We start from the raw sequence: 24,308 nt of genomic DNA, 5'->3' as shown, positions 1-24,308 counted from the left end.
GCTTCAGCTTCAGGTGCACAGTGCAGTGATCAGGCACTTACGCCGTCCATGAAGTGTTCTCCCTAGTAAGACAAGTGTCCAGCGGATACCCTACAAAATCTGTACAACATTATTGATTATGTTCCCCACACTGTCTTTCACATCCCTGTGGCAATCTTGTGGTTCCCGATTGTGCTTTCAAATCCCCTCACCTTCTCCCTCATCCCCACCCCCCCTCCCATCTAGCAACCCTCAGTTTTTCCTCTATGTCTCTGAGACTGTTTCTGATTAGTTTGTTCATTTGTTCTATTCTTTAGATTCCACATGTAAGTGAGATCATGGTATTTGTCTTTCTCCGCCTGACTTATTTCACTTAGCATAACATTGGATTTTATGAATAAACATGTATACATAATTATACACTTAAAGTTGGTCATCCGCCATGCTATCCTGAAAGATTAATCATTAGTGTTGTTTATTTTGTAGAAAAGAGATTCAGATAGGTTAACGACTTTTGCTAAGACAAAGCTAGGGAGGGGCAGAATTTGATTCGCACTCAGAATGTTCTGTGGCAGCCGTGGCGAATGGTAATGTAGAGGCACCAGCACACGAACACGCTGAGATGGTCTTTAGTTTCTGGACCCCAGAGTCCCTCTGGCAAATGTGGCCCCAGCCCAGCACGCTGGTGAGTCACGGCCTGCCCAGACCCCCAGCTCTGCTGACCAATATGATTGTATCATGTTCCAATGACTGTACTGGAGGCATCACGGGTCCCCACGGGTTAGAATCAGGACTTCTGCATCCCCTGCGTCACTTTAACAAAGAGCCTCCACTGCCTGACTATTCATTTCTTTATCCAGCCAGGGTGAGCTTTTAAATATGCCAGTCTGGGCAGTTACTGCTCGGAAGAAAGCCTTTAGATGGGTTTCCCTTTCCTAAGACAAAGTCCGGAGTTCTCCGCAGTGGCTCTGATGCCTTGCCTGTCATTTTAGCCTCTCTTTACATCTGACACCCGCATTGTCCTCCCACCTGCGACCAAGTGTTTCCTGAGTCCTGGATCTGGACCTTTGGACTTGCAGTTCTTAATACCTTGAGCGCTGGGCCCTCCCCGTCCCCCGTGCCCGGCTGAGTCTTCAGGTGTCGCTTTACACGCCCCCACTCCGGGGATGTTTTCTGACCCCCCCAGACTGCGTATGTCTCTGTCTTACCTTCCAACACAGAGCTTTGCCTTTTTAACACTGTCACGGACGGAAGTTGTGTTTAATGTCTGACTTCCCTTGTGAATTTTGTGTGAGGCAAGACCATATTTGTGTTTTTCTGTGTTGCATGCTACCATGTAGAATGGTGCCTGAAAACTAACCATTCACAAGAGTATTTGCTGGATAAAGAAATGAATAGTCAGGGGGTGGAGGCTCTTTGTTAAGTGACCTCAAAAGTCCACATGTGGGTAGAAGCCGTCGTTTGCCTGTCTGAATCTAATACGTAGTTAATATATTCTTTTGAGCACAGAAAGGAGAAGCAGAGTGATTAGGAATAGTTCAGATACCTGTCAGTTTCTTCTACAGAGAAATCCATTTCCTCAATTTTGTGTCGTGGAATCAGCTCTTTCAAATGTCTAAGCACAAAAGATGTAGAAAACCATAAATAAAAATTCTAAACACCTGTGTATTTCAGAAACCCATGATTACCTTGTTTACTGCTGCCAAGTGTGTTCAGGAGGCAAGATTACAGGTGACCTTTGAGGTGTTTTGACACCTTCCTGTGCCCTTTCTGTATGGCTGTTGTTAACCTCTCAGGACTTGGGGCCCGAGTTTGTGAACGATGCTCACAAGTGCTCTTTGATGACACACCTGTCCTTAGAATTCCCCAAATTCTCAAGTTTGGTATCGGAATCACAAATACGGAGATAAATTAAGCTATTTGAATCCCAGTTAGCAGCCTAGTTTATTGTTTTCTTCAGTCCTGTCCCTGTGAAATGAAGGGAAATCTGTTCTTTTACTCTGGGGGTACAGACATGTTTTAATTACTCTCCCTCCACAGGAAAAAGCCCAGCCAGCCTCCCCAAACAAGGAGAGACATTAAAAAAAAAAATCTATTTTCTAATCAAAGTTTTTGTTTGTTTTTTAGCTTGAAAAGAAGTGTTAAGGTTGCTATCACTGATCTTTTCAATTTTTAGCTGTGTGTAAGGATAGAAAGTGAGCCCAAGTCATGCTGTGACTCCAATGTCTGTACTCCACGAATGACCAAACCCAAGTTCTGGGAAAACTGGCAATGATCAACATTTGTCATATGAATTTGGATGATCAAATAAAATCAATTGTTATTCCATTCATTCATCCTTCACTGATTAGGCAATTCACAGGAGAAGTCAGGCAGAAGGTGGTGGGCATATTAATGATTCATGACTCAAGAAAAATTCAAGTAGACGCTAGAGTCCAGGAAAATACTTTCAGAGGGAGTCACTTGAAAACATATAGGAAAATGGATGAAAAATGAAATTTAGGGGGGAATCACATTTTGAACTGTGTTAAATAATTTTATAACTGTCAGAACTGCTGCTTTCAAAGATGTTAAGGAGGCCTATTGTATATATGAGTATATGTGCATTCTCTGATCAAAGTGGTCTTTTGAACTGGATTTTTCTATCCTACTAATCTGTGGGTCACAGAACATTTAATCTAATGTTATGTGCCTGCTACCACCCTAGGACTTTAGCTGTGCACTTTCTGCAAATGCTTGTATGTCTCAATCATAAGAGCATCCAATGCCAGCGAGTTTGGGGGTCCTGGAGGAGCTCCTGTGTCAGGGTGCACAGGGCATATATTTCAGGGACAGATGTGACCTGATGTTTCAGGCTCCATATACTCTGTTCACAGCTGATCACCCACACTGTTATTTTACCATTTTTTTCCCCTAGACTGTAAATTTAGGCCAATTCCTACATGGCCTCTGATCTAGGCTCATGATTGTACTTCGCTCTGGGTCTCTCACTTCATGCTTTTTTATTTTTTTCTGCCTTTTTTCACTGCACATTCAATAGCAGCCTGACTTCTGATCCTATTTTCTTCTTATTGTTGCTTTTGCTTAATAACTCGACCTTAACTTAGAGGTAATGAAGACCTTAACCCTGACGGTAATGAAGCTTAAACTGTAAGACTATGTAAGAAATGTGTAAAAAAAGTTATAAATATAAATCTAATAGAGATATATGGGCAACTGATTAATAGAAGTACTATATTTTTTTAGGATTTTGTGATGTTTTAAAATTATCCAGCTCTTAGAAATTTGTGATTTGTTGTGCTTTGTTCTTTTTCTAAATATTCACATTTCTGATTTTTTTAATTTATGAATTTGTGTTCTATTAATTGTATGTGTCCAACCTAACAAAGCCTGGAGTAGTCCCTGCCCTAACTCAACCCCATAATTCAAAATAAATGGAAATCACTCTGGTGAAGATTTGACTTCTTGTCGTGATGAAGTGGGTGAGAGCCTAGGCTCCGGTGTGAGATCACGTGGGGTAAAATCCTGGTCTCCTGATTTATTACCTGTGTAATCTGGGGCAATTACTTCACACATCAAAGCCTCAACTTTCTAATTTTAAAAGGAGGAGATTGGATTAGAAAATGTTATTCCTTGTAGTTCCTTGTAGTTGTATGAGAATAAAGGGAGTAAAATATTCCCTTTCAGTGGAAAATAACTAATCCATGTTGCAAGGAACCTTCGATTTCTTGTCATTGTACATCAGCCCTATGGATTCCTCAGGGCTCCTTCAGCTGTATGAGTGAAGCTGACCTAGCCTCCCATTCCTGAAACTAGGGTGGTTCTGCTTTTATTGACTTTCTTTTGGTACACTCAATGTAAGGTTTAGTTTGAACAAAGTGCTCTGTGACTGCTTGTGTAAGTGTGTATTTGAACACCACTGCTCTTGACCAATCCTTGTATAAAGAATCACATGGTAACGTTAGTGAAAATATTAAAAAATTGAAAACAAGTGGTGATCTATTGTCTGACTCGAATCTTATATGTAGGAATGATAAGACATGATTTAAAAGAAAACACAATGAAACCGACAACAAATTCTGCCTGTAGATCAGAGATTAAGCCTCCAGTGGAAATAAGAAATCAGCAAGAAACAAGTGGGGAAAAGATAAACTTACTTCAAATTTCTGAGATATTAGAGGATTATTAAGTTTTTCTCAGTCGATTTCTGTTTGGTTGGTTGTTTATGACCATTATTAAAAGAAAGTATCAACTCAAACAGCAGGAGGATGTTGATGGGAAGCTAACACTTAATTTTACATATACCTCCCCAAGGATGTCTTTTATTGTCTTCGTATTTTCATTTATTTTATAATTAGAAAAAATGACCTGTTTATAGCTGCTACTCAAATTCTTAGACAAAAGAGTCTTAATCCCTCTTTGAGAGCTCTTTAAGTATATGAGTCAGCTCTATTCCCAGTTATGTTCACTTTCAATTAAAATTAATTGTTTTATGATAGGACCTAGAGATATTTTCTTTGATGTTTATAAATCATTGAGGAGTAAAACATAGTCATTATTTCAATTTTAGAGGCCTTAATGGGCCTTCTGGCAATTCTTTCCTGCAACCAGAATAAAACCAAAATACTGTTTGTTTTTGTTGTTGTTGTTTTTTCTGTTGACCACAAATGAACAGGAAACCGTCTTTTTGTTAACCTAATTTCTTTCCCTGCAGCTTTTGTGTATTAAGAGCGGCAGAAAGCAGCAGTAAGGCAGTCAGGAAGGAGAAGGTATGATGTATGGAAAGGAAGTTCCTGCCGAGTAACAAAGGGAGAGATTGAGAGAGAAGTGAAGGGAGGCCACATTTAAAGAGGAAGTAAACACCAAGTTTTCAGAACTGAATGCCTGCATTTGCCGCCCTGAGGATGGCAAACAGAGGAGTGTGTGCTAGAATCAACAGAAAACTTGTGGGTGGATTTCAGGACTGGGACGTGTTGATCAGTAGGCAGCCTGCAGCCCGGGGAACCCTTACGACCAGTACCCAATGGAGCAGCACAAACCAGGTGGAAATGGTGGAGATGAGAGGTTAGATGGGGTGAGTTACCACCCCATCTGCTTCACGATGGTCCAAACATGGTATTCCAAATGTTTGCAAGTTCTTGAGTGCCCATGTGGGAAAGGCAGAAGGAAGCTGAAAAACAGGAATTTCTCAGGAGTAGGATTTCTGGAGCAAGGAGGTTAGCTGTAAGAAATAGCGTTTTGTGTGTTTAGTCAGAATATGTAAATTACAAGCCCATTCCTTTATCAAAATGATAAAGAGCTGTGATTTTTGAGTGGCTGCCAGGCTTTAAACATTATTTCTTCTAATCTTTTCTGTTAGTAGCGTTTTTACCAAATATTTTCGATTGTCCCACCACCAATGGTCACATGCACTTCCCTTGACTCGTTTCATTCAGTGCTTGACATATATGGGTGTTGATGGAGGATTTGAGATTCTCTGTGGACTGCAGGCCTTCCAGAATGGCAGAGTGAGGGTCTCTGTATATCTGTTCCTTCATAAAAGCAATGAAATGCTGGCAAAAATTGTCAAAATAATTTGGGTTTTTTTTTTGCAGAACTGAAAATCAAATGCTAGCAACAATATGAGGAGCAATTTATTCAAGAAAAATGGTGTAACTTTGAGAGAAGAACAGGGTTTTTGTCTTGACCGGTTTTAATTCTCCTGTCTTTAGTTCCGTGGTCGTCTTGAAAGCAGCAGCCTTGCAGCCCCTGGCGGAGCAGACTAGTTAGGAGCTCCTCAGAAAGCTCCACTCCTGGGGCAGTGCCACAGTGTGGCTTGTCTGTGTCTGGCAGCTCCCTGCAGAAGCCCATTCACAGGGCATTGTTGTTGGTTGACCCTGGGGAGGAGGGTCAACATTCTATTATCTAAAATATTCAGTTTTCAACAAAAATCATGAGACAAGCAAAGAAATAACAAAGTGTGTCCCATATGTAGGGGCAAAAAAAGCAGTCAACTGCCAACAATGTCCAGAGGGATTCAAATGTTGATTCTTAGTAGATAAAGATATTTTACATCAACAAATCAACAATTATGAATAAATTCAAAGAAAGAATGGAAACTGTGTCTAAAGAATTAATGGAAAACTTGACACCACATAACCAGCCCATCAGCAAAAGTTGAGGGACACTCTGGTTCAGGCACTTAAGGAAATCTCTGAACAGTTGTTAGATGGTCACTAAGTGAAATAAGCAGACACTGATAGTTGCACAGTGTATGGAATACAGACTATAAAATTAAAGGAAAGTATGACAATGATATCCCATCACATAGACCACATCAATAGAGACAGAAACTGAAAAAAAAAAAAAGAGAGAGAGAGAGAGAGAGAACCAAATACAGATTTTGGAGTTGAAAACTACAATAACTGAAATAAAAATTTCACAAGAGAAGATCAACAACAGATTTAAACTGGCAGAGAAGGAAGGTTCATCAAACTTGAAGATACGTGAATTAAGAATATTCAGTCAAAGGAGCAGAAAGACAGAGAATAAAACTTTTAATAGAGCCTTAGAAATCTGTGGAACATCATCAAGTGTATCAGCCTAAACATTATGGGCTCCCAGAAGGGAAGGACAGAGAAAAGGGGTAGAGAATATTTGAAGAAAGAATGGTCCAGAACTTCCCAATTTGATGAAAAGCATCATCTACTCATCCAAGAAGCTCAGTGAACCCCAAGTAGGATAATAACAAAAGACGTAACTTTACAATTCAATGCAGAGTTTTCTATAAAAAGAAGGTACAGTTAATCTCCTGAAGTGTAACGTTTTTTGAAGGTGCATCTTAATGTTGGAAGAACAAATTATAATTCTAAAGCTGATTACCAGGCCAAAACATCACAGGTGTTTGTAAGGAGCCCTTAAATGAAAAGGAAATAAAATTTGGAAGCTCAAAAATGAAGAATTTCTTGTTTTGTTTTGTTTGTTTCTTTTTTTCTTTTTCTTTTTGTTTGTTTCTTTGTATTTATGCTGTGGTCTCTCAATTTGCAATCTTTTTTCTTTTCTTTTTTTTTAAGGCCCATTCAGAGGACACTGCGTGAACACAACACTGTATGGAAGATGCTGAAAACAGTTCCAGATTTAACTTCTCAGCTAACGGATGAGCATCTGAAAATACTTAGTAAGAGTGTCACTTCCGAAACCTGGGTAAAAGGCAGCACAGGTAACAGACCAATCTCGGGGGACACTTGGCAAGACAAAATTAATATCACCATTTTGAGTTCTCTGTTGTGATAATACTCATGATTTCACTTGACATGATAAAAATGTACTGCTTAGATGTATCTCATTTGCAAGTTCGCATGTAGTGAGATGAATATCATTTCACAATTTAGTAAATATATTTTAAAGATATATACTAGTGTTTCTCCACCTTGAGCACACATCAGAATCACGCAGAAGACTTGTTGAAACGTTGCTGTGTTCAACCCCTAAAGTTTCGGTTCGGTAGGTTTGGGATGGGGCTTAATTTTCATTTCCAATAATTTTCCAGGTAATGCCGCTAGTCTTGGGACCATCCTTTGAAAACCATTCATTGATACACACGTTGACTAATAGTCTAGCATTGGTTTTCATAGTTAAGACAGAAAGCGGTCAAAGTGATTATTTGATCCGCACACTGCTCCGATAATTGGAAAAAGACCTCTCCAGACAGATTTTAGGTTCCCAATTGTAACTTCTAATCTCTTTGCCAAGGATACATTGGCTACATTAGTTTAACAGAGGCATTTTATATTTGAATTTTGGGGGCATACAGATAAATACACACAGAGTCACACACACATCTAAACCAATAGAGTTCAACATCATTTTCATTAGAAAAGAGGAACTAAATTTATTTAATACATTCTTTGTGTCAGGGATATTCCTTATTTATTCCTCACAGTAACAAATAAAAGTAGATATTATGATTCTCTCCAGATGAGGACCCTAAGGCACAAAATATTTTGCAGATCATTTCTGACTAGAATGGAATTTCCGACATACTAGAGCTTTAATGATAAACTCATTCTTGGCCCGTTATGCCACTGGTTTTCTGAAGCGATCATGACATTTAAAATCTAACTGGAATTTTGGAAAACATGTGTCTATTGAACAGCTTTACATATTTCGAGAGATGTCCCCCTATGGTCCTCTCTCATAATTAGTTTCGTTTAATCTGACATCAAGCCGGGAAAATTAAATCAGGAGTTTTGCAGAGGAAATATGATTGCGAAAGGGAAGAAAGAACAGCATTCAACATTGCTTTGCCCTTAGCTTGAGGATAGTGATTAAAAAATGGTTTTATCATAAATCCCTGTAATGATATTTATTATGGTAAAATCTATGCCCTGGATGCTCTTCAATAGATGATGGACTGCACACGTGTGAGATGTCTATGGAATTCTAGGCGGTGGTTAAAAAGAATGAGGTACATCTCTGCATATTGACGTGGACACTTACTAAAGACAGCTAAATAAATAGAGAATGACTGTAGAGTTATATAAATAATCATATTTTCATAAATACCTGAAATTATATATACACATATAATTATTATAAATTATTATATAATATATATTCTAAATTATGTATATATTATATATTATATATTGTAATACAGAGGATGCCAAAAAATATATACACATTTTAAGAAGGGAAAAAACTGTATTAAAATTACGCTGATGGGAACCACTTTGAGCACCTCTTGTAATTGCAGAAGTCAAATGCGACTTGTATTCATCTTTTGTTATTGGTGTATATTGAGTATTACAATTTTAATACAGTCTTTTCCTTCCTTAAAATACCTATACGTTTTTTGGCACCCTCTGTATTTATTATATATTATATATATACATATAGGTATATATAAAATACATAGTAGAAGATACATAGGAGTAGATCCAGAAGGACAGTCCAAAAATACGTATTTTTAATATTGTTACCTTAGTAGAGGTGAGAGGAATTGAGAGGCAGTGAGTGGGAGCAATGAACTCTTTCTTCTTCATACATTTGTGTTGAATTTTCCATAATGAATATATAGTCATCTGTCAGTGTTTGTAACTATTTATTTTATTTACAAAGGTTTTAATATTATAACTAGAAGCAAATATTGCATTCTGATAGTATCTTAGTAACTTAGGTGATTAACTATTAGAATATGAACTTTCATTCCTTGACAAATATTAATATCAACTTTAATCGATCACTTATATATTAAATAAGGCACTCTAGCTCCCATTTCGATGGGGCATGCTTTCAAACATTTAAAAATATTTAGAAGTCTCTGTGTTTACATCTACCTGTGTCAAAATTCTTCTCTAGAGTTTTTAAGTCATCTTATTCTGACAGCTCAGATCTGTTTCACCATCAAGGAGGTCAACTCGTTAAATGTCCGGCCTCTGTAAATCTGTTTGTTCATCCAGCTTACAAAACAATCCCAACAAGGTATCTTTGGACCCCTTGCCTTTGCTCACAGAAGCATTCCTCTCCGTCTGCTGATGTTTCAAGTGTCCCCCTGGAGCCCCTCACCACCAGGCTGCTGACTTTCAATCTGCTGTGCAGCCTTTGGTTTCCTGCCTGCAATTCCAACATCTGTTTGTCTCTTCTGTCTCTTTTCTGGCCACAGGTTCTCTGGAGCTTCATGATTTCGGGCAGCTTCCTCAACTTACCATTCCTCACTCAGCCTCTCATTCAGTTTTCTTAAACAATAAAATACTAACAGAGATGATATTATTAGGATTTGAAGTACTGAATAACACATGTCCGGATCTGTAGCTTAAGTGAATATGGTACTAAATCATGATGACTATATTAAGATTGCATATATTACTATAATAAAAATACTTTATATAATACAGAGGGTGCCTGTAAAAAATGTATACACATTTTAAGAAAGGAAAACTGTATTAAAATTGTAATACTCAATATATACTGATAACGAAAGATGAATACAAGTCATGTTCAACTTTTGCAGTTACAAGAGCTGCTCAAAGTGGTTCCCATCAGCGTCCACATACTTCTGATTACGGCGAACTACTGCTTGAGCAACATTGACCAAAATGTCCACTTGTATACATTTTTTTGGCACCACCAGTATATATTCCAAATAATAATCTCTATATACTCTGTAGGTATATAGTTTACTTAATTCAAATGGTATCAAGAGTCTCCCATTGGATGTCTTATTTTCTGGCCTGGGCAGGGGGCATTTTTATGATTGGCAATCTAAAGCTCGTGGAAGCTGAAGTAATTAATTTGCTTGAGAATCCAATATAGTGGCTAACTTAGAATTAGATTATTGATCAAAATTTATTACTTTCTACCTTTATGTTAACATTGAAATAGTCCCATGAAATGATTGATATAAGCTTTTTTTTTCTTCTGACATCTGTATCTATTATCTGTATCATCTTTACTCCGTTTTCTTTACTTGAAGTCCATTAAGTTTTACAGTGTTATTTCTCTTCTCTTTCATCTTATTTAATTTTACTCCCAACTTTCATCAGTTTATATCTCAAAAGTACCATAGCTCCTCACTTTAATAAAATTTAATTTTTATTTTTAACACTGAAAATATTTTCATATTACTAATTTTTACCATTTTCTTAACCTGCATAGACTTTTTTTTTCTGTTGTGATTTAAATTTCATTTCACATATTATAAAAACATAGTCGCTAAATCTCATGAAAGATTGTAGTGAGCATCTCTTCCACAGGTAAGTTAATTATAATTCAAACAATGTGTCCTGAGAATAGAAGTCATCATCAAATAACTGAGTCCGGCCTTAAAGACCTTGGCCCTTGAAGAATGTGCATCGATCCTAAAGCAGGATCTGCTTTCACTGCAACTAAGGTGTTTCCTGTGATTTATGAGGATCGTCCTTGGAAGCTGGCCAGAATCTTTTCCAGTCTTTTTGCATTGTGAGGACCCAATTCCGTTTCTACCTTTCCCTATCCAGGAGATAACTGTGAGGTTTTGGGAAAAGAATACAACAATAACAACAGCTCTTTAATATCAGGAAAATGCCAGTGGCTTTTGCCATGATGTTTATCTCTGTCATTGTCGTTTTGAATATTAATTTCTAAACAGTGAAATTTATAAGCAGGGATGATATGTGAAATATTTACTACCTGATCAGACAGGGTTTTCCAATCACAACAAATGCCTGCTCTGAGCAGTTACAATAGGTGTATTGGAACACATCACCAGAACTAGAAACACACCCCCTTCCTCCCCCAACCCACCCCCCACACAGTTTCCTCCATTTCTTATCCTGGAATATTTTCAATTAATAAAGGATGCTTTGTATAATTGTATTACTCAGTATCTAAAATTTCATAGTTTTTAAAAAACCTACTTGATTTTATTGGAAAATTATCAGAGTAGAACTAATATTTATTCACTTCTCTAGGCTAATTCTTGGATTGCCATATTTCAGAAGAGTTGGCAGCTTTGTCCAATCAGGAGTTATTTTTAAATAAGCTTTTAATGTACTTTTGTCATATGTGCCAAAATGCAGTGTGCTATTGGGCTAAATGCTTAGGAAAGAAACTTGCATTGAACTGCTTCCCATTTCCTACAATAACAGGAACATAATTCATTTATTCAGCAGCTGTGTATTAAGGGTTTGCTATGTGCTGGTGACTGTCACTGGAACTTATTTTGTAGTGTGGGCTACAGGAAATAAATAACAAATGAAAACATAATATGATTTCAGGAAATAAGTTTTATGAAAAAATAAACAGAGAGAAGGAATTAGAGGAGCTGGAAATTGGAAGAGGGATTATTGAAATGATTACAATAATATTAATTATATATTTTATATAATGTTTATTGATCTAGTGCTTTTCTAAATACTTTATAAGTACTATTTTGCTTAATCTTTTCAAAACTATGAAGCATGTGTTATTACTTCATTTTGTATAAGAGGAACTTAAGGAACAGAATAATAAGCTAGACAAAGTAATATGGGGAGAGTATTCAGATAATACATCTATATAAATGCTATGTATATATGTAAGACAATAATCGAAAAATGACACTTAATTTACTATTTAAAAGACAGTAAGGTTTTTGAAAATAATATTGTCTCAGTGTTTTGGACAACATTTCCTAAAGTGTTCATGGAGTTCAGCTACAGGTAATACGTGTTAAAACAAACAGCTGCAGAAATAAACTAAGCAGAGAAGCACTTTGGGAATGGTAGAGTGAGGACCTCCAAGGATCCAGCGATGGAATGGAAAGACTGGCAAAAACTGTCAATATCAACTTCTTCAGAACTCTGGAAAAAACCCACAACAATCCCAGGAGCGTTTATTCAAGAAAAATGGTGGAGTGTTGGTAAGAATAATGAGTTTTGTGGCACTTTTGCTTGCCCTGTTCCTACTACACTACAACCCAGCCTTATAGCCATGGTAGCAGCAGCCTAAACAGCAGCCTAACGGCACAGCCTAACGGCCGCTGAGGGCAGCAAGATGGGTTTGCATCGCTTTCAAAATTTTAATCCAAGAGATTTATCATGATTTGATCTGTCTTCCAGGAATAGGCCACTCACAGAGCCTGCATATTTAAAAAAACAACAAAAAAGATCTCAAATCAATAGCCTAATCTTTCACCTTAAGAAACTAAAAAAGAAGAGCCATCTAATCCCAAAACAAGCAGAAGGAATGAAATAATAAATATAGTGGACATAGTGGAATAGAGAATATAAAAACAAAATAGACAAACCTTTATTTAATAGACAACCCACAATCAAAAAAAATGGAGAGAACATTCAAATTACTAAAATCAGCAATGAAATAGTGGATATCACTATTGCCCTTACTGATATAAAAAGGATTATAAGGAAGTACATTAAACTGTATGCCAAAAAATTACATAGCTTAGATAAAATGCACAAATTTCTAAAAGATACAAGCTATCAAAACTGTCACCCCAATAAACTTTAATTTAAAAAAAAAGAAATATTATTGTCAAAAAGAAAAAAAGACTGATTCAAGAAGAAATGGACAATTTGAGTAGCTCTATTTCCAATAAATATATTGCATTAGTAACTTACAATATTCCCACAAAGAGAAGTCCAGACAGACCCAGATGGCTTCATAGTGAATGAAGTCTACCAAATATTTAAAGGAGAATTAATACCACAAGCAATAAATCATCTAAAAATGAAATTAAGAAAACAATTCCATTTACAATAGAATCAAAACCATACCCTACTTAGGAATAGATTTAACAAAAGAAGTATAAGACTTGTATATTGAAAACTACAAAGGCTTGTTGAAAGAAACTGAAGATCTACATAAATAGATATCCAATAGTTACAGGTCAAAAGACCTAATGTCATTAAGATGGCAATATTACCTAAATTGATCTACTGATTCAACACATTTCCTAACAAAAATGATAGCTGTGTTTTTGTAAGAATTGGTAAGCTGATCCTAAAATTTATATGGAAATTTAGAGGATCCAGAAAAGCCAAGACCTTTGTGAAAACAAATGACAAAGTTGGAGGACTCACACATCTGATTTTAGAACTTACTACAAACCTACAGTATCAAGACAGTATAATATAGGAATAAAGATAGATATATAGATTCATGGAATAGCATCAAAAGTTCAGAAATAAAACTTTAACTTTATGGTCAATTGATTTTCAATAAGGGTGTCAAGCAAATCCAATGGTGGAAAGAATAGTCTTTTCAATAAATGGTGCTGGGACAACTGAATATCCACATGCTCATGAATGAAATTGGACATTTCACTCACACCATATACAATTATTAACCAAAAATCGATCAAAAACCTAAATGTAAGAACAAAATTATAAAATTTTCTTAGAAGAAAGCTTATAAATTAATCTTTCTTAAACATGACACCGAAAGCACAGTGACCAAGGAGAAATCAGATAATTTGGACTTTATAAAAATTAAAATATTTTGAGCTTCAAAGAAACAATCAAGAAGGTAGAAATGAAAACCTTGGAATGGGAGAAAGTTCTTGCAAATCATATATCTGATAAGGGTCTGATATCTAGACTCTGAAGAACTTTTATAGATCACTAACAAAAAGACAATCCAATTGAAAAATCTGACCAGGTACATTTCATAAGAAGATATGCAAATGGTCAATAGGTACATAAAAATGCTCTATATCATTAGTCATTAGGGAATTGTAAATCAAAACCGCAATCACATACTACTTTGTACCCAGTAGGACAGTTTAAATGTAAAAATTAGACAATAATTAAATGTCATTGAGGATGCAGAGAAACTGGAACTCTCATACGTTTCTGGTGTGGTTGTAAAATGGTGAAGCCACTTTGGAAAACAGTTTGAAAGCTCCCCAAATGTTCAACATGAAGTTACCATTTGACCCAGCAGTTCTACTCCTAGGTTATATACCAGAGAAACAAAAACATTCTCGCTCAAAACGTGTACACAGATGGTCATAGCAGCTTTATTCACAGTAGCCCTAAAGTGGAAACAGCCTAGATTTCCATCAACAGATAAATGGATTTTCTGTAAAGTGGTATGCCCTTAGAATAGAATATTATTTGGCAATGAAAAGGAATGAGGTATGGATACATGCTACCATCCGAATGGAGTTTGAAGACATGCTAAGTGAAAGAAGCTAGTCACAAAAGGCTCCGTATCTATGATTTCATTGATGTAAAAGTCCAGAATAGGCAAGTCCATAGAGACCACAAAATGAATGAATGGTCCCCAGGAACTTGGGGTGTGACTGCTGAGGAATATGGTTTCTTTAGGGGATGATGAAAATATTCTAACATTAGGTTGTGATGGTGATTGCACATCTTTGAATATACTAAAAAGACACTGGACTGCACATTTTAAAAGGGTGAATTTCATGGATTAATTCAATAAAACCTTTTTTATCTCAATAAAAAATTCACGTACTTTTAACCACTAATCACTTTAGAGTGAACCATTCAGTGGCGTTTAGTACATTCACAGTGTGTGGAGCCCTCACTGCTGTCTGCTTCCGAGACATTTTCATCTGCCCCCCAATGAACCCCTGTGTCATCAAGCGGTCACTTTGCATTTCCCTTTCCTCCAGCACCTGGTGGCCACCAGCCAGCCTTCTGTCCATGGAGTTACTCATTTGGACGTTTCATTTGTTTAGAGCCACATAATGTGAGAACTTTCAGGTCTGGCTTCTTTTACTTAGCCTGTTTTTGTGGTTTATCCACATTGTATCGTGTACTTTATTCCTTTCTATGGCTGAATAATATTTTATTGTATAAGATTTTAAAACTTGTTTTTTTTGAGCTATTTGAAACTACTAGAAACTTCTGCCAGCTCCCGGAGATGCCTGAAATTTGAAGTCAATTTCCCTTAACAAATCTGTTTAACATTAAAAATATAAAACACAAACAAACCAACGGAAATGACTTTTCTGAGGAAATAGATTTGAGAAATGATGATTTAAACAAGGTTAAGTCATTTTTTAAAATAGCAGTACATTCAGAGGCTTCCATATGCCAACGTGTGTTGAATATTTCCTGTGCATACGTGAAATGACTTCTGATACGTAACTTACCTCAGTGTTTTGTTTATTTATTTTCCCCTCAGGAAGCAGCTCTGTGCAACATACTTGGGGGGATGCTGTCATAAGAGAAAGTTTATTTCTCTCTTATTAGCGTTTCTTCACTACCTTATATTAGAACATAATCTTACTTTTGCAGGAGTACCCCTTTCATGCATTTGAAGACTTGAGAGTCAGTCTTACTAGTTCAACTCTAGTGAAGGGTAGAACCAAGGCTTTTGAACCCGAAGCCTGTCTTTTGCTCTCTCCTACCTTTTGTAGCCTCTTAAATAACAACAACAACAACAACAACAACAATAGTAAATTCCATAGGCAAAATCAAACTCCTGTGAGTCTATAGTATCACGGTACAGTGGTTTTTAAGGCACATCAGAGAGTTTTACTAGGGTGACAGGTAGCAGTAATCGATACCCTTCTTTGGTGAATAATGGAGCATGTCTGCTCAGATGATAAATCATGGGAAGCAACACCAGTGTTTCTATGATCTTCTCTAGTGTGAGAACAGTTCTGGCTGGTGAAGCTGTTGTCCACCATCAGAAGAATGGTTCTTGATGGAATATATTGGTTTCATGGCACTAGCCTGGATTTAATGTTTAATGTAAAATTTAATCTTTTCAATGTCTGCAGAGTATATGATGACCTTTTGTTAAAGTGACACTAATAAGAGGGTTAAGATGATTTTATTAATGGCAAAGGAAAATAATATAGAAATGTTTATTTTAAAACTTAGAGCATTGAAAATGTGATCATGTTCAGTTTTGATAAAAGTTAGAAGAACATGTAAAACAATGGAAGGTCTTTAAATGAAGTCTTGGCCCCAAATTTTGTATTTTGTATGGGAATTGAGTCAAATCATCAGTCAGTTTTGTGCCCGTAAGTTTTCTTTTCCCCCCACAAATTTAAAAGTTTACTGAAATGGATACATTTAGGATTAAAATTAAAAAATATTTTGAGTCATTATGCACTTTATGCACTTTAATCATGATTTAAGTTAGAATACAAGTTTGGAATAAACAATGTTGCATAAAAATTATTCATATATTTAAGGTAGAACTTTGCAATCAATTTTATTTAATATACGTATAGCCATAGGAATTGTTAAATGTTAATATATGAAATAATTAATTATAAATTGTTCATTGCAGAGAATAGAAAGATTGGCTTTAATAGACAACTCTTCATATTTAATTCTCAAAAAAGAATGGCTTTGGAGAAACCAATAATTCTAAAGCTCAAATTATTATTTATATAGATTTCTCTCACAATTAACTGGCTTTTATTAATAACCCTGAACAACAAATTCTTCTTGTTTCCCAGGGATATATTTTAAAACCTGAAAATAGTGGGAATCCACCTGGAAGTTATATTTCTTAAGAGTAGATCTTTTTCTAAAACCTTCTCTGAGATTTTTCTTTGTTTTAACAGACCAGAAGAACTTTTGATAACTACTTTAAAATACTCAATTGCATATAATTTGGGGTCAGGAAAAACCCATTCTTTGTCTGTTTGTAGGAGCTTCCACTTATTCCATTTACTTGTAGAGGTGTAGAAATCTTAGCTGTGCCATCAGCATACCTCTGGGTATAAATACCACACCTTCCTCAGGCATGATTTGTCCTCAAGCTCTTCAGCTTTCTGAAGCATCTGTCTTACCCCCAGCACCACCCCAACAGCAGAGCTGCCTCTCACACACGCAGTCTTAAGACGATTGGACATAATAGCTCCTCAATAAATATGTGATAAATGGATGTACTGCATGTAATTTTCAACGAGTATAACCTTGCATACACAATACTGACCTAAAGTTTTTTCAAGAACAAAATAATTCCTGTTGAATGGTAGTCCCAAATAGATGTAGCTCATTCATCCTTCCAGAAAAAGTAACATTTCCCTCTGGATTATACCAGTGAATCCCATTGTCATATATCCAGAGGCCATGCTTTTGATTCTCTCATATAGAATGAGTTTTAAGTTCTTAGAAATAGTCTGTTATGCCCTGTATCTTAATAATGTGCTTTGTGAATTGTTTAGTTGTATTTACACTACATTATTTTCTTTTTTGAGAACTTCTGGGAGAAATATATTTGGTGAATTTGACACTTTTAAGCATCATTTTTTAATTCTCTTACAGTTGCTAGATCAGGTAACTGATCATATTTCCCATTTTGTATTGCATGTGAGATAGCTTAGTGACATTTTTATAAGCCTTTAAAAACTATTTGACTTAAAATATGTGTTGTATTGTTTTCATAGAAATTTTAAACATTGAAAATTTTTTTAAGTAAAGGAAATGGAGCAAAAATTATCTCCTTATCCAATACTATCTCTGTAAATATATAGGATTTCACAGAATTTGTTTTGTAATTTAATTTATTCCTGCTTTTATCTTTTCTCGTCCAATTTTTCTTCATTCTATTCTTCACTACATTTTAAAGCAATATTGTATGTATTTTTGTAAGATCACTTATTATGACTCCTTTCAGATAACAAGGTAGAGTCTAAATGAATAAATGAATGGAATCTTACTGAAAAAAAAAAATCAAAGATCTTGCCCTTAACACGCATGTATGGATATGAACAAGTGATTTTGAAATAAGAAATTTTCTTAATGTTTTTTTCTTAGTGAGAAAGACTAAGTAAAAAATTAAGAAATAATGGGTTTTAAGATTATTAAAATAATCACAAACAAATTATGAAATTATAAATTCTCCCTTTTATGAAAGTTTTAAAAATAATTGATGGAAGTATTGAGAGGCTATTCCAATATAAGTTCTGAGCCCAATAAGTTGAATTTCTTTTCATCCCTTCTAGGTAGCTCTATGATAATATTTATTTATTCATTTTTTTTTAATCTTAAATATCCATTTTTGTACCTTACCCTTCACAAATTATAGAAATAACCTAAATAAGGTTATTAGACTTGTGCCTTAAAATAACTACTCCTGGCATCTTAAGAGAGGAAAAATTGTCCATAAGAAGAAAACCCCATCTACATAGCTTTCCAAAAGCTATGGAAAGGCCATTCATTGATTTTGTTACCTTATCTCTGGGACCATTTTAGGCCTTATAGTGGAAACTGAATTAAGCCACCTGGCTTAAAATTCATGACTTTCTGATATTTTCCTAAGCATCCTCCTAATGGTCTGAGAAGAAAATGGGCCATCAGGAGTTTTATCTCATTTCTCAAAGGACAGAATGCTAAGGGGGGGTGGGGAAGAGGTGTTCCCCAAATGTTTTATAAGATTCTTTGGAGAGAAATTCAGTAGAGGGTCATTAATTAGGCTTTCATTCATTCAGGTATTTGCTAAATGCCTACAATCATTCAGGTGATGGGTTGTGGGCTGGAGGACTGGGAGCGATGTCAGAGGTCCTTGTTCTTACCTTCCACAGAGGCCGACCTCTGGAGGAGGCTGAAAACGCAGAGTGTGGGACAGGGGAGGGCGGGAGAGGGTGGAGTCGGTGCGTCAGCCGGAAGGGCTTCCCCGGAGGCAGAAGGCGCCCACTCTCCACTTTATAGGCCAATAAGAATTAACCAGGTGACGCTATGACTTGATTCATCCAGCTGTTGCTCTGGGAAACATTTAGATCTTTTAGAATGGTCGCTTTCAGCTGAAGGCTCTGTGGACCAGAGTGAGGTATCCATAGCAAGGAATTCACAAACATGTCTGCTTTAATCAAACTTTGTGTTTGCCCTTTAACCTTTAGAGAAGTCACAACCAAAGTGATTAATTAAACTTTCAATGATTAGTATTCTTAATTCATTTGAATGTGTATTAGTGCAACTAATACAAGAGATATTTTAAAATAATGAGGTCCCGAACAAGAAATTTCTCCAAGATCTATGAAAATATTTCTTTTGCCTTTTCACGTCGCGGAGGTTGGCTAGATAAATAATTTTAGGAAACTTACTCCTAACTGACTTGATTTTTATCGAATTCCTTTGCGTTTTCAAAGTTTGGGAATAGAGATTTAATGCCATTTTGATCCACTTTAATGTCATTTTAATTCTTATACTCAAGTTTTTCTTTGATGCTTGGAGTATTCTTTTTTTTTCATCCTAAAAGTTATGTGAAATAATTTTGTGTATTTTCAAAACCTGCATAAGAAAGGTATATTTTATGTTCCTTCCCATTGCTTAGGAATTTTAAAAGCTTATATTTATCTTGCATAATTAATAAATATTTTTTGTCATAATTCACACATTTAATACCACTTTGTGATTTATAAGTAATATTTCAATTGTTATTTTGGAGCTTAACTCTACTGAAACTTTTTTCTAGACATTTTTTATGGTATTGATATCATTTGTCCATATATTTAAGGGCTGATTTCAGATGTTACATGAATTCTGTCTGAGAATTTTCTGCAAATTATTGTTATATTTCATGCTTTTTTCTTGATTCTTCATTTTCAACTCAATTTATGCCATTTTTTTTGTTTGAATGACAATTTTCTTTTTCCCCCCCTAGTATTTGTATAAAGATGTCACCCCAAAGTTCATTTCATTCTGCATATATTCCTGAAAGTTCTTTTAAATTCATTTATTTTCAAATCTCTACCCAACTAATTTTGATAGGCTCATACAGAAACCAGCTACGTTAATTTCAGGAAATAATTGACGGTTAATGTCTGAACTGAACTTTGTAACAAAATAGTTAGAATTCTTTCAATCTGCATTGAGATCCTTTCTAAAATTTATAAAAGTGTCTTCTATGTATATGTGTATATATATATACATATACACATCTATATGCATATACACATATAACATCCTGCATATATATACCTATATTATACTGCACACACACTCCTATATGTGTATGTGTTGTGGGTTGGCATGTTTGTGTGTATTCTTCAGATGTTGAAATATATTTGAAAACCTCCAGAAGTTAATGTACTTTGTAACTTTTGACATTACTTAGTTTTTCTGAACCTTACTTTATTCACTTGAAAAATGGACTAATGATAGATGACATTCGTGATTATTAAAAGAATTCGTGTCAGAGCACCTGGCGCAGTGCGTGGCAAACAATTGATGCTCAGTCTGTGATAATTGTTCTCCGTGGCAAGTTTAGCACATTTGGGGAAGGAACAGCTGTGTTTCCATTTTTGGAAATCTGTAGAAAGGTTTTTCCTTTATGAGCCATTTTTTTTCTTTTTTAGGTATATTCTATCAACCTAGTTATTAAAATATACGACATTAATCTTATGGAGAAAACCTAGGGAAAGGTATCATTGCCATTCTAATCAAGCATTATTATTTTGCTAAATAATTAACACTGTCCTTTTTGATGAGCTCTATTTAAATTACTCTCTGTTTTCTTAGGAACAACTATACAACTAAACCCCTTTCTAGACTTGTTTTTGTTGTAAATATTTATACCATAAACATGTATTGAAAGGTACACATCTATTGCTTAGTTTTTAACATTTTAAACTAACATATATCGCTTTGACATGGGCTTTCTTTCCACTTGAAATGAAACATATCTGTCTAAGTCACACATATAGTCTTATTTTACCAAATTGAAATCATGTATTACTACCAACTGTGTTTTGAGAGAAAGAGAAGGAGGGGAGGGATAGAAAGAGAAGGAGAGAGAATGCAATGTGACATGGACTTCCAAAGGCTAGCCTAGCAAGGGAGCCACCGTGGGTTGTATTTACTGCCCCTGGGTCCCTGAGTTAAATTTTTCGGTGCCCTCAGTTTGCACAGTTATAATAGGGGGGACATCATAGTACGTGACTCATCGGAATGCTAAGAGGACAGAAAAGGTTAATACATGCAGTGTGTTTGGAAGAGTGTCTGGCTCAAGTCATAGAAAGAGGTCAAAAACGTTTGCTGTCACGCACATTTTTTCCTACAGTTTTCCCCACGATGTTTGCATCGCATTTCATTCTGTTGAGATCACCACAGCATGAGGACATTTCACCCCTAAACCCTTCAGTGTTTACCTACGTTCAGTATTTGTTTCTGGTCCTTTTTTTTTTTAAGGTAAAATTTATAGAGAGTAATGTGCATATTTGTACCTTAAGTGCATTGCTTGATGAGTTTTGACAAATACTGGAACCCAAACCCCTAACGAGATGTAGCCCTTCACTGTCACCTCCGAAATTTCTCTCCGTGCTTCTTCCAGTCGCTCTGTGGCCCACCCGCCAGAGGCAACTGCTTTTCTGTTTTTTTTTTTCTTTTTTCCTTTTTCCAGTAAAAATCAGTTTTGTGTCAACCATTTAGAACTTTATAATGAAATCAAACAAAACAATGTATACTTCTGTGAAAGCCTTCTTTCAATCACCGTGACATTTCTGAGATTCATTCATGTCACATGAATCAATGGCTCATTCATTTGCATGTCTGAGTAGTGTTCCATTGTATGCACACACCAGAAACGTTATACATTTTCTTCCCTATGAACACCTGAGCTGCTTCCAGCTTTTAGCTGTAATGACAGCTGCTACGTAGTGACCTTCTAGCACGTTCTTGTAATTGGTCAGAATCCTTACCACGCTCACAAAAGGTTATTATCTTTTGCCTTTACCATGTGCTGACCGCAACGTAGTTCTCATCCAGCCTACCTGATAGCTATTGAAAAGCAGTATTTCTGACGTGGCCTCGCCGCACACATCCAGTGTTTAATAAGAAGTGATACTGTGCTGCCCAGAAAGGAATCTAGTTTAAACTCAGCCATCCAGGCAAACGCAGCCGCTGCTTTCAAGAAGGCTGAAGACTCTCTCCTGTGGTCACCGAGCACAGACAGTGACCAAGAGAACCCACCGACGGGCACTCCGTTTAGAACAAGCAAAGAGGGCAAGCAGTTGGCATCACTCAGACATAAGAAGAAACGCAGTTGTCCTTGAAAATCAATTTGTAAAGCTTCGATAGCAGGTTAATAGGGAGAGTGTAAGAAAAGATCTCCTCACAGCCCTGGACTCCCGTGCTCCGATCTTTTAAAAAATTGAGAAGTAGAGAGAGTGCATCCCATTTCCATGCCTACCTCTGAAAGGACAGGCTTCAGACGAATGGGAGCTGTTTTACGCTGCACTCAAAATGCTGCCAAGTGCACAAGCCTGCCAGACCTACAGGCTCATGGCCGAACTTGAGCAATTGGGATCCCGTGACAAACTGCAGAGCGTTGCAATGTGTGGTAGGCGAGATGCTGGAACAAACGGGTGGATGTCTCCACACTCTGCTTCACGAAGTTCTGAGCAGTCGTCAGCGTCTCTGGAGCAAAGAGGAATGAAAGTCAGCAGCAGGTGTATATTGTTGCGAAGGTAAAACAGACATTTCTGAGGAGAAGGTACACATTTTAAAAAGTTCAACGACTTCTCTGGCCCTATTTTCATCGTACTGTCTGAAATCTACATTGTGATATGTTACCATGGTCCTGGAATCTGTCAGTTCCCCAAGGGGGTGGATTCTGTAATACTGTCAGAAAAGAATTCCACAAATGTGGAGGCATGTCTTAGTTCTTGCTATTTGAGTAAATTATTCCTGAATGCCTAAGTGCTACCGTAAGCCATTGCCACTGTCTAAACTGCGAAGAATCTGCCAAAAGCACAGCAAGTGGAGAGTGTGTGCTGCTCCTGCGTCTCTTAGAGGCCGGTGCCATAAAGCTTACAGCACTTCTCTTGCTTTTGTTCTGTTTCAGTGGTTGCAAATGACGGGTTTTATGTACTGCTGAAAGGCCTTGCTCGGCCCCAAACACAGATACACAACGATCTGATTGAGGAAAATGAGTCCACAGCCGCCTTCACACCTCAGAGTTCCCACAGCTTCGTTCTCTGTGACGACTTAGAAAACGCTACACTTGCTGAGATGTACGTGCCCCCAGGTGACGTGCCCCCAGGTGACGTGCCCCCAGGTGACGCAGAGGTAAGACATGAGGGTGTGCTTTTTCCATATGCAACAAGGTATCACTAGTGTAGAGTTTTCTCTCTTTCGGGTACTTAAATCCAAATATCTTCAGTGAGTCCTGAAATATTTAAGATAATATGTGTTTTAAAAGTAAAAATTACAGTGTTAATATTGAACTTTAAATTTGTTGAAACAATTTAACCAGGGGAGGGATGCCTCCTTCAGCAACGTGCTGCCCACTGGCAAGGGGTGGGGGTACATTTGGGAATGGACACAGGTCCGTGTGGTTGAGTCGCTGAACGGGATAAGGGACAGGGGACAGGTGCCTTGAAGGGCTGGGATGACAGAGCACAGATCATGAAAGGCCTTTTCAACCAAATTAGATGCGTGCTTAGCGTGCTAATCTCAAGAGCAATGCCGAGGTTATCAAGAGGTCGATTTCATTACATCAGGAAGTCTTACTTGAAGTAACTCCTTTACTTGTAGGTAATACTATCTCAAGACTACCAGGTGATCAAAAAACAAAAGTTCAGTATCTTTCTGGATCTCTGGGTGCTCCAGACAGGGTCAGGCCTACTCTGCCTACAACCGTGACTGAAAAAGCCAGGTGTGGATTCCAGCTGTCGAGATGGTCCCTGCAGAAAAGAGCCCCAGGAGCCAGTTAACGCCCCATTAGTTAGCGCTGTAGAAGCACAGCAGACCCCGAGCAGCCCAACTTCTGTAACACGGCTGAGGCGTGTGGTGGGCTGTGCCATCCCGTCCAGGTGGCTCAGTGCTCTCTGATGGCCGCGCCATGACAAGGTCACCTGAGGACACATCTCAGAACGTGTCCCCGTCCTTAGGCAGCGCATGACTGTCGCTTCAAATCAGGACGTGTCATGCTTCCAG

The 24,308-nt window shown here is 36.9% G+C and overlaps 1 protein-coding gene across 1 annotated transcript in view; it reads left to right on the top strand.

The window, feature by feature from the left end:
* The window catches only part of CNBD1 (cyclic nucleotide binding domain containing 1), a 154,745-nt gene that overhangs the window by 71,995 nt on the left and 58,442 nt on the right, over positions 1–24,308 (top strand). Inside the window, exons 5-6 of the mRNA XM_033126939.1 lie at positions 7,032–7,177; positions 23,215–23,387. Coding sequence (XP_032982830.1) covers positions 7,032–7,177; positions 23,215–23,387 — 319 coding nt within the window. The remainder of the gene's footprint in view (positions 1–7,031; positions 7,178–23,214; positions 23,388–24,308) is intronic.

This window comes from Rhinolophus ferrumequinum, chromosome 14 (assembly GCF_004115265.2).
Source record: "Rhinolophus ferrumequinum isolate MPI-CBG mRhiFer1 chromosome 14, mRhiFer1_v1.p, whole genome shotgun sequence".
NCBI lineage: Eukaryota > Metazoa > Chordata > Mammalia > Chiroptera > Rhinolophidae > Rhinolophus > Rhinolophus ferrumequinum.
Note: the sequence above shows the minus strand (reverse complement) of the source record. Positions and strands in the feature narration are given on the sequence as shown.